Source organism: Sciurus carolinensis, chromosome 15 (assembly GCF_902686445.1).
Source record: "Sciurus carolinensis chromosome 15, mSciCar1.2, whole genome shotgun sequence".
Classification (NCBI taxonomy): domain Eukaryota; kingdom Metazoa; phylum Chordata; class Mammalia; order Rodentia; family Sciuridae; genus Sciurus; species Sciurus carolinensis.
Window position 1 is genome coordinate 82867780 of NC_062227.1, and position 15655 is coordinate 82883434.

The following is a 15655-nucleotide window of genomic DNA, read 5'->3' on the forward strand; positions in this document are numbered from 1 at the left end:
AGAATATACTCTGAGAATAGTGCAACCAAGTGTGAAGGTACACAGGGGCCTGGAGACACCCACTAGTCAGTCTTTTTGACATTAAAACAAACAATGAAGGTAATGGATTATAACCACAAAATAAAACAGGAGTCTATAGTTTATACTGATGTAAGTAAATAAAGAATTCCTTAAGTTGACCAGGACTGTGAGGTACCCATGCTCTCCAGGCGTCTTCCCACACAACACTCAGCAGTTACCCAGGAAAGAGAACGGCTCTGTGGGGCGGCCCTACGGGTCCTCCTGTGGTGACTTAGCCAGACCCTGGGTGGAGGACGCCCTGTGAGCCCCCCGCTGTCCTGAGAGGCTCACAGAGCTGGTGAAACTGCAGCCAGGTGCATGGAGAGCACCACTGAGTATTCAGAAAAGCTCCTCCCGGAGCCTTGGGTGCAGTCCAGGTTCTCCTCTGTAGAGTGGGAAGCACGGCACCAACTCGCAGAGAGTGTGTAAGGGTAGGTGAAAAGACCAGACGGCCAGCCCTCGGCACCAACGGTCCCCCGTCAGCATGCACGAGACACTGGTAACACATTTCATTAACTCAAAGGCAAAAAAATTTATTCTCTGATATATAAAACCAAAACAACTTTAATATATAATGACAAAGTTTTGTTGCTTTTCTTTTTTTAAAGAAGAAAATTGCAGAAGTATAGACTTGGGTAGAAAAATACACTTGCACAGCTCTTCCCAGCAGCCTGCGGTGCCTGCAGTTACCAGCCACAGGCACGAAGCTGAGTAAGCCTTGTTCTTTTCAAAACACAAATTCTCATGTGTGTAACAACTTAACACCTGGTAAGAAATACAGCTTCCCTTCTTGGTAGTGGACACATTTATTCCACAGACACTAATACCAGCAGAGACCCGGAGAAAACGCACGTCCTGGTGACCCTCCTGGGCATTCCCTCAGCTCCATGGCATGCCTCCCTGGTCAGCACCTCCCCTGCTGCAGCTCTGAGTGTCTTGGGGCCCCCCCACGGGTGCCTTGCACCGTCCTGTACTCAGAAGGTATGTTGCGGCCCCTTGCACAAAATAAGAAATTCAGACACAGGCAGGAAGCTACTCAGTAGAGGTTACTCTGCCCAAAAAATAATTTCCAAAAGGAAAATAAGTTTCTTTTCACTTAACAAATTCGGGACAAAGGCAGCGGGCTGCATTAAATCTTTCTGACCTTCAGGGATCAGGACTGGCCTGCCACTGACCAGCAGGTGGTGCTGGACCACGTGGAGAGCAGCAGTGAAGTTCACGCCTAGAAAACCTGGAAAATACTCTTCCTGTGTTTGCACGAGACTTATTTGGCCAAAGTTTGTTCTCAAAGCAAAAATGTAATATTTTCTCCCTGACACTGGATTCAAGCAGAAAACACACTTCAAATAAAATTTAATTGAATCAAACATGAATAAACCTCTAAAAGTTCAAAGTGACAATGAATTTAATATTTGTCAAAACCATCATGTTCATGTGACTTGCTGGTGGTCAAAAGCAAGAGAACCCCTGCTGCTGACCACCATGGTAGGAACGGAGGTCAGCAGGTGTTCTCCAACCGACAGGGAGAAATGGCTACTGCCAGGCAGATAACCCCACCTCTGGTGCCTGGGGCTTGCTGTGCGCCACCTCTTCAGGAAACACCCAAAACCACCCCAGGATGAGTTGGGCGCAGGGGGCTTTCAGTCGCACCTGGCTGTCTCGGCACCACCCCAGTCCTGTTTTCTGAGACGGCCATGCCAAAACCCACAGCTGCAGGGCTCCCACGTGCCCGCAGGCTTCTGGACTGGCCCGAACACTGCGGCTGGGCTGGCAAGGCATGCGGTCTCTGTCCTCTTATAGTGGTCTCGTGCAGGTCAGCGGAAACCTCGCGCAGCATGAGCTGAGTTAGAAATGTGAAATTCACTATTTGAAGAAGTTATTTTAAAGCTTAATTTAAAAAATGAAGTATTTTTAAAGTTTAAAAACTAAGTATTTCTGCACTCATATCTTTCACTTTCAGAGGCACTGGAACCTGCCTGGGGCCTGGCCTGGGGTGGGCACATGCCCATTAAGTTCTGGACAAAATTCAATAGATGTCGTGCAGAGTCGACACGGAGAAGAGGCTGTGCTGGTGACCAAGGAGGAAGGGACCATGTCACATGGACGGTCCTCGTTCTGGGTGGCACATCATCAGCATATTTCCTGCTGGGAGTTCTCTGTCTGAAATCACAGTGCCTCCCGGGGCCACAGCTCCCGCAGCCCCTGCGTGGGGCAGGCAGCAAGCTCACGCGGCCTTGCCTCGCAGCCTGGACCTAGAGAGTAATGGCCGGCCCGTGCTCTTCCACCCCGCCCTGTGGCAGGACCAGACTGTGGCGGGGGTCTGCCTTCAGGGAGCAGAGAAGTCTGTGGATGCTGCCGTTGCTCTCCCGCCCGGCCCCGTGCAGCGCCAGGTCCCGCTGCAGCCTGAGTGTGAGGTTGCTGCCGTTGGCCCGGGAGAGGCTGCCCGAAGCTGTGCCCTGCATCTTGGGGACATTCTGAGGCTCCAAAGTGCCCTCGATGACGATGTCGGCCTCCTCGTCACTCTCCATCTCATCAGGGTGGAAGTTCTGCAGGACGTGGGTGGCTGGCGAGCTGTGGTGGCTGGTGGTGCTGTCCGTGGACTGGCCGGAGCTCCCGGACGTGCGGCTGCTGCGAACCACGTTGTTCCTCTGGTTGGCAGGCTTGACGGTGACGATGAGGTTGTGGCTGTTGGCGATCATCATGTCCGTGACCTGGTCCAGTGTCTTCCCTGCCACCTCGATCCCGTTCACCTCCAGGACTTCGTCATTCACTGCCAGTAGCCCGGTGCTCTCTGCGAGGCCCCCAGGGACCATGCGGGAAATGAAGATGCCTGGAACCTTCTCGAGCCCGTGGGGGGTGACCCGCACACTGGTGCCGTCGCGGATGTAGAAACCCAGAGGCTTCTCGCAGCCGTGCCTGTAGAGCCTCACCCGGCGGTGCGTCTCGGGGAGGATGTCCACGTCGATGATGGAGGACACAGGGCGGAAGTCGTGGGGCAGGCCAATGTCGAGGTGGGCACGCCGGCGCGGGCCCTCGTCCCTCAGCGTCACCAGCACCTTCTTCTTCCTGGATAGGGTGCCAGCCCCGAAGCTGTAGTGGTCTGCCTCTTCTGAAACAGCCCAGAGAGGGGACAGTGAGAAGCACGTCACACCAGTAGTTGGCAGAGCGCAGGAGTAGAGTCTCAAGCCACAGCGCCCAGGGCAGGGCCTGCTGGGCAGACCGGCCCTTTCCCTGCCACCTTTAAACTCCCTGCTGGGTGCCCGAGCCCTGGCAGAACTGCCGCGCGGGCCGACTTAGCGTCACTTCACCACTCCCGCCACATCCAAGCTGAGGCCCCAGGCACACCTGAGTCAAGTGCAGGTGCAGGTGAGATCCCCCACCTGGCCCACAGGTGACCAAACCCAGCAATGAGCGGTGGGGGTGCTGAGGGCAGATGAGAACCTGCGCAGGGCCAGGACCTGGGACGTGGGCTTCCGGGGCAGAGGCTGGACTCTGTCTTACACAGCACCTGCCTCGGGGGTCCCAGGACAGCCCCACGCCTTGGCCTCCCTCCCTGCACCTCAGCACCACGAGCAGCTCAGCCTAGTGGAAGACGCCTTCAGGACTCAGTTCTGCCCGTTCATGGTGCATGTGGCCAGATATGGGACTGCGGCTGCCCAGTGCAAGGCTAGGCGAAGTAAGACAGGTCAGTGGACCAACCGGTAGGCAGAGAGGGTGCTGAGGGCTCAGTCTAAAGGTTCTGAAAGTTGAAAGACAAAGGGGTAGCCAGGTGGAGGCTGCGACCCTAGAGGAACACCTCCTGGTGTCAGAGAGAACTTCCACCACACTTTGTTTTGACACAAGGCTCTGCAAGAGAGGTGCTTCTGGGCCCAGATGGGGCTCCCTCCCAGGGAACCCCTGACACACGGTCGCTCTCTGTGCTGGTCCCCTGGAGTCTGTACCTTGTGGTGGCCTGCTCTACGTGGGCTGGGGGGCTGTTCCATCCTTGCTGGTGAAAGCCTGGCCAGGACCTGTGCCCCTCACGCCCCTCCCTTCAGAAGCCGACTGTTCCTCAGACCTGACTCCCATCTGGCCAGACTCGGAGGGGCAGCTGGCTCACGGCAGCCCTGCATCGTGGGTCAGGCAACACAAAAGGAAGACAAGGAGAACAAGATGCAGCGGTGGGGCCGGCAAGAGCGTTTTCCCAACGCCACGCCACCAGCAGAACTAGCGCCTTCTTGCCAGAGGCAAGAAATCGAAGCCTGCAGCACCCGAACCCCATCCTCAGCTGCTCCCCACCTGCTAGAGGTTCCCGAAGGCTAGTGCACAAAGAAGCACTCAGTTGCGTAACCCAGGGCTGAGAAGAGGCTCTCAGACCACTGGCAGCAGCTGGCCATGAGAAGAGTGGCAGCCTTGGGTGGCCAGGCGGTGAAGTCGCCTGAGGCCGCCCTGCCAAGGCTGTGCCTGGGGAGTGGCGCCCACCTTCAGCCAGTGTGTGGAGGTGCAAGGACACAGAGGGGGCAGGTTCCCAGCAGCCACCTGTGGCTGGGTCTTGTTCCCTTAGTCAGGCCCTTCTGTGTGGGACACACCATGAGCCTGTCGCCGCCACCTCCGCAAGAGCTGAGCAACGCGGACATCTCAAACCACCTCACAGTGCTGCTTCCAGGACTGCAGACGCCCAGATGCCAGGGACCCATGACCCCCAGCACTCGGAAAGGGGAGCACTGTGCAGAGCAGCCAGGGCTGAGCAGAGGCTGTGGGCTTGCAAGTTCTACCAAAAACCAAAGCCAGTCCTCAAGACTCCACAGGATCCGATTTTGCTCTAACGCATGGAATTTATTCTCACACATTGTGTTCTCCATCCCTTACTACGGGCCCAGTCAAATAATGGGTACATTTTGTTGGTGTCTTAAAAAGTTCTTGTCTGCCTGGAGGTGGGTTCTGCCTCTCCTCTGAGGCAGGTCGGAGGGAGCAGGGTCTGCAGGAGAGTAGCTCCTTGGCCTGGATGTGCATCTGGCCTCTCAGAAGTCTCACCCTCCTCCAGCACAGAATCAGTCGCCCTGAACAAGCCAACGCTGAGCCGCGTGGAGGAGCCTTGGCCCCAGGCCATGCTTCCTGGTCACTGAGCAAGTCAACTGAGCCTCCCTCTCTGCCTCTCCCTGTGATTGCTGTGGTCTGCCTTGGCCTCAGTCTCTGAATCAGCAGGGCAAGCGAGAAGCCCGGACTGCAGAACCCCCTCACGGAGCTAAGCAGTGATGTGCCTGCTGCGGCACGCAGTGGTGCTGTTCCCTGGGCACGTGGTTCTGTCCTGGAGAAGACAGAGTTGCTGAACTGGGTTGCCCATACTGAGAGGCAAGTATTTGTAGGACAAACTCCCAGGCTATTTTTTGCTGGGTCAAAGGACTTATGCAGTTTAATGTTGGTAGATGGTCCAGGTATCCTTTAGGTATGTACCCATTTATGTGCCCTGGAAATGGACAAGCGTGTGTAGTGCTAGACCCTGGCCCATGGTGGCAAGGCTCACCCAGAGACCATGCGGTGGGCGTGGCACTCCTCAGGCCCCCTTGGGGGCGGGTGAGGCTGGAGGAAGGGGTCAGACTCAGGGTCCCTCCTCTACACCACAGTCACCTCCTTCGTAAGCTCTAAGACCTCATGAATCCAGGCCCCTAACCTTTGGCTTTTATTGCTGGCTAAGACCCACTGCTGACTCCTCTGGCCTTGATCCTGTGTTTCCAGCTCCAGTGACTTATTTAACTGCCACAGGGGAGTTTTAGAGAAAAGCCAGCCATTTTCTTTAGGGCCCAGGTGTCAACCTGGGGGATAACATGCTTTGCAGTGCAAGACGTATCAGTCAAAACAATGAAAGTGAACAATTACAAGTGGGCCCTGCTGGACCCAAGGACCTCGCCCACTGCAGTCCTCTACATCACGTGGGTGTGTGGGCACTCTGGCCCGCAGGTGCTAGGAACAGGCACCTGGGGGCAGTCAACCTGCAGGACGAGTGCTGCAGATGCGTTTTGGTTGTGGGTGGGACATCCAGGGGCTCAATGTCCTAGAGGGGAGGTGGGTGCTGTGTGCAGCCTGCACCAAGCACAAGGTTAGGTAGGCTAGGTGTCAGGACACTTCCCTGCCTCTGAAGAACTCAAGGGTCCTGGGAGAAGACTGAAGACTCTGTGGGCAGAAACCCTGAGACCCCCAGGCCTGCCCCACCCACCTCCTCCTGCCCTGGCAGATGCCTCTCTTGGAGAGGGTGGCTTGACTTGGATGCCCTGACTACACTGCTCCTTTGGGAGACATGGAGGGAGAAGGATGAGTCCAGCAGAAGTGTATTCAGTGGATTTTCAAGGAACAGGACATGTGTTCTCAAAGCGTGGTGATTCTCACTGAGCACAGACTAGCCAGGCAGGCTCTGAGCTGGGGCCTAAGGTGTAGGTTCTGAGCCCTGACCTGGGAGCACATTCTGAATCCCAGAAAAGAATACAAGTCTGAGCCCTGGCTTGTGAGTTCTGAGCCCTAGTAAGGGATGTGGGTCTGAGCCCTGGCCTGGGGCATGGGTTCTGAGCCCGTCTGGGTGTTGTGTCGATGCTCTCAGAGGGGCTATGCTCTGGGTTCATGGACTCATCCTGAGTAACAAGGAAGTACTGAACCGAGGAGTACGTCTACCACTGGCAGACAGCTGTGTCAGTGGAAGGGGAGTCTCTAGACAGGAGGTAGAAGCGTGGGCTGCTTGGTGGGGGAAAGTGCAGATGCCCCACAAGGAGAAAGGGGTGTGTGACTCTGGTTCTTTCCAAGCTCCTGAAGAGTTGGCCTGGCCCTGGTTTTGCCTGAAACCCTTTCCCAGCACCCAGGGATGGGCATGTGTGGCTCCAGAAGGCACCCTGTTCCCCTCACATCACCCACAACATATGAGCTTCATTAATCAAAATTCCCAAACTCTCTGAATGTACACTTAAGCACTGAGCACATCCCAGTCCTTTTTTTTTTTTTTTTGATATATATTTTTTAGTTGTAGTTGGACATGATACTTTTTTTAAAAATTTTGCAATATTAATTTTATTTGTATATGAAAAACCATTTGGTTAAAAATACAAATAGTATAAACTAATTTTTCAAACTTAATCAAAATGTTATGTAATTTACCTCAGTGAAGGTCTGCCTTAGTAAGTTAAAAAAAATTGTGAGGTCTAATATCTCAACGTGTAAAACAAGCAACAATCCATTAGAAAAGGGATGCAGAGGAGGTAGATTCCTAGAGATCCTACCACTCTATTTGATATCCATATTTCTAAAATTATCATTCAGACAAATTGGTTTGGTACTTTAAACCCTTTTAAAATCACTATTGAAAACAAAATAAGTGACTGAAGTGTTCCTAATATTGGCACATGAATTTCATGAATTTTAATCCAAAGGTCTATTGGAGAAAAAAGAGGTGCATGAGTATTTTTGTTAGGTGTGTGTTTCGAAGGTGTTGAAACAAAATCAGAATAAAATGTTTCAAAAATCATAGCAATAAAATTTGATTGAATCTTTCCTTTTTTTTTTTTTTTTTTTTTTGTGGTGCTGGGGATCGAACCCAGGGCCTTGTGCTTGGGAATCTTTCCTTTTTTTCATAGACATTATTACAGTGGTGAAGTCAAGCAAATACAGGAAAAGTTGCACTTCATACCTAGAAGTGGCCATGTAGTTAACTGTGGGCCAGCCCAAGACGAAAATGTTGCAGAATTGATGTTGCCTTCTCCCACTTCATCCACAGGGCTTGATGTTCACATATCCATTAGTTTTATTCTTTGTTTCATATTTAAGTTGTTATTTCGAGGTGCAGTTCCCAGAGAGGGGTCCTGTCATTCTTTGAATCCTGGATGACTTTAGATTGAAAAGCCAAAATACTGGCTGCTTTTTCCTTGGCCCTTTCACTTTTTTGCATTGTTCCCCATGTTTTTGAGTTTAAACGCAGGCAAGACAGTTTCACAGAACGCCTCTCTGGTTCAGTTTGAGGCAAACTCACACCATCACCAAATTTCTTCAGCAGTCTGCTCTGAATAACCTCCCCAGTCATCTTGTATTCTCACCATGGAAGAGGGAGTCGCTTGAAGGCCAAGCCTGATCAAGAAAGCTGGAGCAAGGGCTGCTCTCAGGTCCCATCTAGGGTGCCAAATTTATTGTCAAAAGTTTAGTCCTTATTCCACATGCCAATCTAATAGTGGGGACACAGTTTTGAGCAAAAGAAAAAAGATGATTTATTGCTTTGCTAGCAAGGGAGAAATAGGGGACTCCTGTCCTAAAGTCTATGATTCTCCCTATCACGATACTTTTATTTTTTATTTTTATGCAGTGCTGAGGATTGAACCCAGGGCCTCATGCATGCTAGGTGAGTGCTCTACCACTGAGCCACAACCCTAGCCCTCCCCAGACCTTATTTATATTTTATTTTGAAACAGGGTCTTGCTGAGTTACTTAGGGCCTTGCTCATTTGCTGAGACTGGTTTTGAACCACAATCCTCCTGCCTCAGCCTTCCAAGCCACTGGGATTATAGGCATGTGCCATGGTGCCCAGCAAGACACCAGGACTCCAGGCTCACACAACCTTGTGCTGTGTGGGAGCTGCATTGTGGTCATCTCGCCAGGCCTGCTGAGGGGGTGTGGGACTGTCCTGGGGCACATGGTGCAGCCTGTGGGGGTAGCCATCTTCTCCTCCTTGGCTCTTCCTGGAGGTGGTTTTTAAATGACGGAATGATTCTTTGATTGGGAAATGGCACCTGCTTGTGCCATCTTGCCAACCCTGCTGGGGTCTGTGTGTCCACACGGCACATTTGGGCTTCTCTTGTCCATGCTGAAGGTTAGAAGTATGGGCCCAGTACTGTCCTGCTTGGAAATACTCTAGTTCATCCCTTGTTGCTGGACATGTGTTCAAACTCCATCTGATCTCACAGTGGTGATGCTGTGGGCCCCTGGGGACATCTCTGGCCATTTCCTTGAGGTGAATGCCCAGGTCTGATGGGACCCCTTCATCAGGACTCAGTGTATATGGTCCATCTCAGCAGTTTGGAAGCGTGCTGGGCCCTACTCATCCTCAACCACAAAAACAAATGTGGGTTAGAAGACCCATGGGCACTGGCTACGACTTCCAGTTTTGGGAGCTGTATTGTGTATGCCTCAGGGACAGCCACTCCAGTCCCTCAACAGTGCAGGACCTTTGTCCTGCACAAGCAATGTCCAAGCCAGGCTTTGGGCAGGGGGTCACGGCACCAGGTGACCCTGTCAGATGGTTTCTGGTCAGGATGTGAGTTGGCAGGTGGACACCTCCCTGCCAGCCTCGCTTGCTGCGGGGCCTGCCTGCCAGCCTTGCCAGTGGCCTTCACCATAGCCACCACAGTGAGGAGCAGCGGGGGAAGAAGGCCAGCTCTGCTACTCACCTCCCACTTCATTCTGTGAGCGCTCGGCAGGGGTGCACCAGACGGGTGCAGAAAAGGAGGCATGGAGATACTGTCTTGGTCCCCTTGGGAGCAAGAGGCTGGAGAAGGGCTCAGAACATTAGGCAAGGCCCCAACTCTGGACCTTTCTGATCCTCTGGCTTACCTGTCCTATGGTTGCTGATCCAGTTTTTCTCCACCTAGAGAACACATCTCCTTCCTGGGATCAGGTCCCAACTTCAACGCCATGAAGACAAGTGGGCAATGGGACCTTGGTCTCTGGCACGGCACACCCCACTGTGCAGCCCCTGCTTGGGAGCAGAGGGTGCTGCTTTAGTACAAGCAAGGTTTTAAAAGAGGAGAGGAAGGCGGGAGGAGGAGGCAGGAAGAGAACATGCTTCTCATCCTCTCAGGGACATCAGGTGACATGCTGCACATGGCGCAGCTGTGGGGTGCAGGCCTACATGCACCTGCTCCAGCCCCAGCAAGCCCCCACTGTGGACCAGCCCTCCTGCCACAGCTAAGTGCAGGCACAGGCTGCATGCCGGAGAACCATGCCACGGAGTGAAATGAGCTGGCACAAGATCCTGCTCTAAAGACAACAAAGCATCAACACCTTTCAGCCACGGATGCTGAAAAACAAGGTGTGTGCACATAGAAGCCCCAGGATTCCCGCAGCATCAGCGTCCTGACACGGAGGGACTCATCTCCTCTCTCTGCCCTCACTCCAACCCATGCGTGCCTGGCGTGTGGGCAGGGCAAGGTGCCCTGCTGGGGCCCTGCTGGCAGTGCTGCTGAGCACCAGGCTGCAGTCTCTGTGATGCAGTATGCTGGGCAGAGGCTCACTGATGAGAGCACCATGCCCGCCCGCCCTGTGTTCCCCAATTACACTCTCCTCACTGGAGATTCCAGGAGGCCAGAGCCCAGCTGGTAATAGACTTCCTGCCAACAGAGGAAAACTCCCCACACACCAAGTCCTAGTTTTCACCCAAGCAGTCGTTTCTGTGACTTTTAAGCAACAGGAAAACAACCCAGCAGTGACCAGGCCTCAACTCCCCGTGGGTCCTGTGTCTGGGCACAGTGGTCCAGCACGCACACTTGATAATGGAGGCCTGTAGGTAGGCAGGAGCAGGTTCTGGCCTGACATGGAGCAGAAGCAGGAGAGGGGCTGACAGGACAGCACAAGTCTTCCCAGGAAGCACTGGCCCTGCCTCTTCATTATTTTCCTCTATTAAAAATACCTACCCAAGTCCTGACCTGGTAGAGCTCAGCAGCAGAGCGCTTGCCTAGCAGGTGTTACCTGGGCTGCATCCCTAGCACCACAAAACCAAAACAAACACAAACAAAAAACAGCCCAAACCACCTGCTTTCACTATAGAAAATGCTGCCCTGCAGTCCCAGGCAACCCTGGCCTTCTGGTGTCCCCTCCAGCCATCGAGCTACCCCTGCAAAGTAGCCCTCAGCATGGGCCTCCCCACAAGCTCCCAGGAAAGCTCACTCAGCAAGGAGTGGCAGCTGGTGTCTGTCCACCTGTCTCCAGGCTGTGCAGGAGGCCCTACCACCCTGCTGCCCCATCACTAGCCACACTGGCTCTTTGTGCACATTTGATTTGAATTTCTTTTAGATAAAATTTACATAACATAAAATTCACCATTTTATCTATTAAGATTTTTTTTTAGTTGTAGATGGACACAATACATTTATTTTTTTACTTTTTATGTGGTGCTGAGGATCGAGCCCAGTGCCTCACACATGCTAGGCAAGTGCTCCACCACTGAGCCACAACTGCAGCTCATTTTATCTGTTTTGAAGGCCCACAGTTCAATGGTTTTGGGATGGTGTGGAGCCTTTATCTAACTACTAGACATTTTTAATCACACCCAAAAGGGACCCTTGCCTCCCATTGCCCTCCTCTCCACTGCTGGCTTCTCATAGTCTGCTGTCTCTGGAGTCCCGCTCTGGACACTGCATTAATGGAATCACAGAGCACAGGGTCTTCTTCTGGCTTTTCTGAGTCCCATGAGCTTCTGCAACCCAACGTTTCCATGAACTTAATCCACATTCAAGTCCTTCCTCTCTTCATTTTTCCTGGCACCAGGGACTGAACCCAGGGTGCTCTACCACTGAGCTATATCCCCAGTCCTTTTTATTTTTTATTTTGAGACAGAGCCTCACTAAGTTGGTGAGGCTAGTCTCAAATTTGCAATTTTCCTGCCTTAGCCTCCAAGTTTCTGGATGGTAGGCGTGGCCACTGTGCCTGGCTTCATTTCCTTTTACGGTTGAATACTCAATTGTGCATAACACCCTCGTTTGTTCATTCAGCCACTGAAGCTCCTTTGGGCTCTCTCTGCCTTTTCCCATTATGAATAATGCTGCTACAGATGTACGTGTGCTGAAGCTTGAAGGTCCAAGTTTGACTCCATGTTGGTGCTGGAGACTGAGCCCAGGGCCATGCACGCACACTAAGCACATGCTCTTACCACTGACCAAGCCCCAGTCCCAATTCAGCCTTTCGGGGACAGCCATGTTGTTTCCCATAGTGGCTGTAGCACTTCACATCCCTCCAGCAGTACAAGTGGCCTTGAGTTCCTCTCCATGTTTTCAACCAGGTTTCGATTGGTCTGACTATAGCAGTCCTTGGTTTGACTTGTTTCCCTCATGACCAGTGGTGTCCAACAGCTTTCCATGTGCTTGTTAGTCATTTGTTACCTTCTCTGGACAAATGTCTGTTCAGGTCCTTTGCCCATCTCCAATTGGATTTTCTGTCTTTTTATTGCTGATATGGGAATCCTCACATGCTCTGGACCCAGGTCCCTGAGAAGGTATGTACTTTGCAAATGTTTTCTTCCAGTCTGTGAGATGTGTTTTTACTTTCTTGATCATGTCCTTTGACACATAGCAGTTTTAAAATTTGATAAGTTTTGATTTTGATACTGTTTCTTCTTTTGTTGCTTGAGCTTTTGGTGTTATATTTAAGAAATCACTGCCTAATCCTAAGTCCTATCCCTGTGTATTTCTAAGCAACAATGGCAACTGTTGCCTGGCTTATAAAAACAGAAACCAAGTACTTCTGTGCATCTGTCCACCTTCAGGGAGTGGTCCCACCTGAATGCCAGGCAGCAACAGAAGTTACCTGGAACCTGCATGATGCAAAACAGACCACCCACCACCAATGCAGGAAGTCCCACTCTGAGATCAGCCCAGCCCCCAGGCTTCCCAGCTTCCTGTGAGTGTGATACATACTAGGAACTGTGGTGCTCTGGCATGAAAATGTCCATCATGCCGGACAAAAAATGATGGAGGGCCACTAAGGGCTGGGTTGTGGCCTCCTTGGAAAGGTCAGTTACAGGAAGGGTGGCCAGACCCCAGGGACCACACCTGGATGGGCAAGAAGGCAGAAATGGATGCTGCTTTTCTGTTAAATGAGTTTCTTCACACAAGGCTCTTTTTTTGAGTGGGGTGTCCCAATGTGGACACCCCTCCATCTGCTAACAGAAGATCATGTGGAGATGGGCACAGCTCCCTTGTTGGGTTTTCAAAGTCCCTAGCTACTACTGTGTGGAAGCCACTGTGCTCAGTCCTGGGGTGGTATCCAAATTGACAGAGGAGACTCAGTTCCCTGATCAGGAGCAGGTACTGTGCCATGTGTTCTTAGCTTTACGACCTCAGTGGCACAGCACTTGCTGAGCATGCACAAGGCTCTGGGCTCGATCCCCAGAACTGTAAAAAACAAAAACAAAACCACCACCATACACCACCAACAACAGCAAAAAGACCTCAGGGTACAGGAAAAAATCCCTGGCTGGGTCAAGTCCAGAGCCACTGCCCACTGTGTGAGGCCTGTCAGCCCTGGGGAACTGGTTGCCATTTCCGAGTCTGGCCGTGACACCTGTCACTTGGGGCCATGTTGCCCTGTGAGACTCCTGGAAAACCCTGGGTCTGTGCCTGGCACTCTTACCTCTCATACTCTGGCAAGTTTACGGCCAGTCCCGTTCTCTCCAAGCCCTGTACCCCACAAACCATGGACAAATGGTTATCATGGGCAAAAGGAACTGGTCTATGACTGGACGCCAGGGACTTCTGCTAGCAGAAGGAAGGTGTCCACGTTGGGACACCCCATTTAGAAAACAGTCACAGTTTGAAGGAACTCATTTAACAGAAAACCTACCTATTTCTGCCTTCTTACCCATCAGAAGACCTCTTAGGCCCGTGGGAGCTGCCCACCTACCTCCTCCTTGGTCTTCACACCCCTGCAGCCATCACCTTCCCTGACAGGGGAACTGAGGGGCTGCAAGATGACGGCAGGGACTAGGTCCTGCCTCCTGCACTAAGGGACGCAGCAGGACACTCTAGGACCCACCCTCTCCCAAGGCACATCATGCTTTACAAAACACGCACATGAATTCTCCAGCATGTCTCTTCAAGGACCTTGGGTGCTCGACACAGGCCAGGCTCCCTACCCAGCACTGGGAGAGGATGGCAAGCAGACTGGACCAAACAGAGCAGAGGTGTGCCATACCCTGCCAGCTCCCTATAGTCTAGCGCAGTGTCCCAGATGACTTGGTTGTACAGAGAGCTCTCAGCACAGAGCCCCAAAGGCAGCAGCACCCAGCAATTGTGCTGTGGAAAGTGTGAACCACCACTGGCATCAGGCAGCACGGCCACCACCTTAGGCTCAGACACAGCCATGTGGCCCAGGCACCAAAGGTGGTGTCCAGGCTGGTCCAGGCTCTCCTGCCAAGGACCTTCAACCTCCTTGCCATGTCCTTGTGGGGCAGCGTGTGATAGGGTGAGCTTGTTCTCCTGTGGCATGGGCTTCTCGCAAGGCCTTCATTGCCTCCTGAACTCCTGCAGAAACAGGGATTCAACACAAGAACCTGGGACCCACGCTGGCTGCAGTGCCCTGTGCTCTGTCTCCCCTGCCCAGCTTCCTGCTTCCTGGGGCACAGCTGTTCTCCACTGTTCACAGCACTTCCTTGCAGCTCTGTCCCTGTGGGTGGGCACCTGGCCACTACCAAACATCCACCCTCCAGCTCTGCAGGCTCTCGCCAGGTCTCTGAGAAGTCTCTTCCTAGAAGCAGGGTTGGTGTCTGAGAAGCAGCATGAGACTCAGGCAGCCTCTCTGAGATCCCACAGGCAGCCCCCCATGCCTAAGAACCCCACATGCGCACCAGCCACAGCCACACTGGGCAGATGCCCTGCCAGGCACTGAATGATCTTAGGCTGGTGGTCCTGGAGGAGGTGGCCTTTGCAGGAGGGCAGGTTGGCTGGCTGAGGGCCTGTGGGGGCAGCAACACACGGTGGGCATGCGCGGAGCCATGGCAGCTACAGCTGAGAGAAGGCTGGGCAGGGCAGACAGGCAAGGGTCCTGGAGATGCATGGACACCCACCAAACCCAGATGCCAGTGCTAGGGAGGCATGCTGAGGAGGCAAGAGCACAGCCCAAGGGACAGGAAGGAGGAGTCAGGCAAATAACCTGGTCACTTTCAAAGTATGTGCATATGCTTTCTACTCTGGGGAGATGTGGTCTTCCTGCCCAGTCTTTTGGCCATCTTTGCTCTGGGATGCACCTGAACACAGCACCTTGGGAAGGCAGTTCCAGCCCTGGCCTCCTCACGATGGCCTCATAGAGCCAGCACTGGTGCTGTGGTCGGTGTGGGGCTGGGAGCAGACCCTCAGGGAGTTAGAAGGTATGTCCTTCAGCATAGCGCCAGAAGGTCAGAGAGCATCTCACCCATGGAGCAGGGCAGTAGCACAGGGTCAGCTGTTGTCAACAGGGGCAGGTGTGGGGTGGGTACCCAGAGGGGCCATGCTGAAGGGATGTGGACATAGCAAGTGGGGAGGGCAGCTCAGGCCTCCGAGTGTCTTTTCCAAGAGCTGAAGGAGGACGACAGGCAGCCCTTCTCGGATTGTGCCAACTCCAAACAGCTCGGAGGGCTCAGGCTGTGGCTCTTCTTGCTGGGAGGGAGAAGCAGGTGGAGCAGAGTCCAGCCACAGGGAGAGAGCAAACTATGGAGGGCAAGTCCTTGTTTCATACATTTTTGCAGTGGTATGGAGAGAAGGAGGGGAGCTGGTCAGGAAGTACCAAGGGGAACTTGCTGCTCCCTCTCAAGCCTCCCCTGGGTACTGCCAGGAAGGGGGCATGGTGCCTGGCCAGCTCAAGTGGTATGGCCCACTGCACCTCCAAAGGAAGGACCCAAAAG

General features: G+C 53.1%; 1 protein-coding gene across 1 annotated transcript in view; it reads right to left on the minus strand.

Moving 5' to 3' along the window:
• Positions 1-577: 577 nt before the first annotated feature.
• Pard6g (par-6 family cell polarity regulator gamma) overlaps positions 578-15655 on the minus strand; it is a 55664-nt gene continuing 40586 nt past the window's right edge. Inside the window, exon 3 of the mRNA XM_047526013.1 lies at positions 578-3169. Coding sequence (XP_047381969.1) covers positions 2313-3169 — 857 coding nt within the window. The 3' untranslated portion in view covers positions 578-2312. The remainder of the gene's footprint in view (positions 3170-15655) is intronic.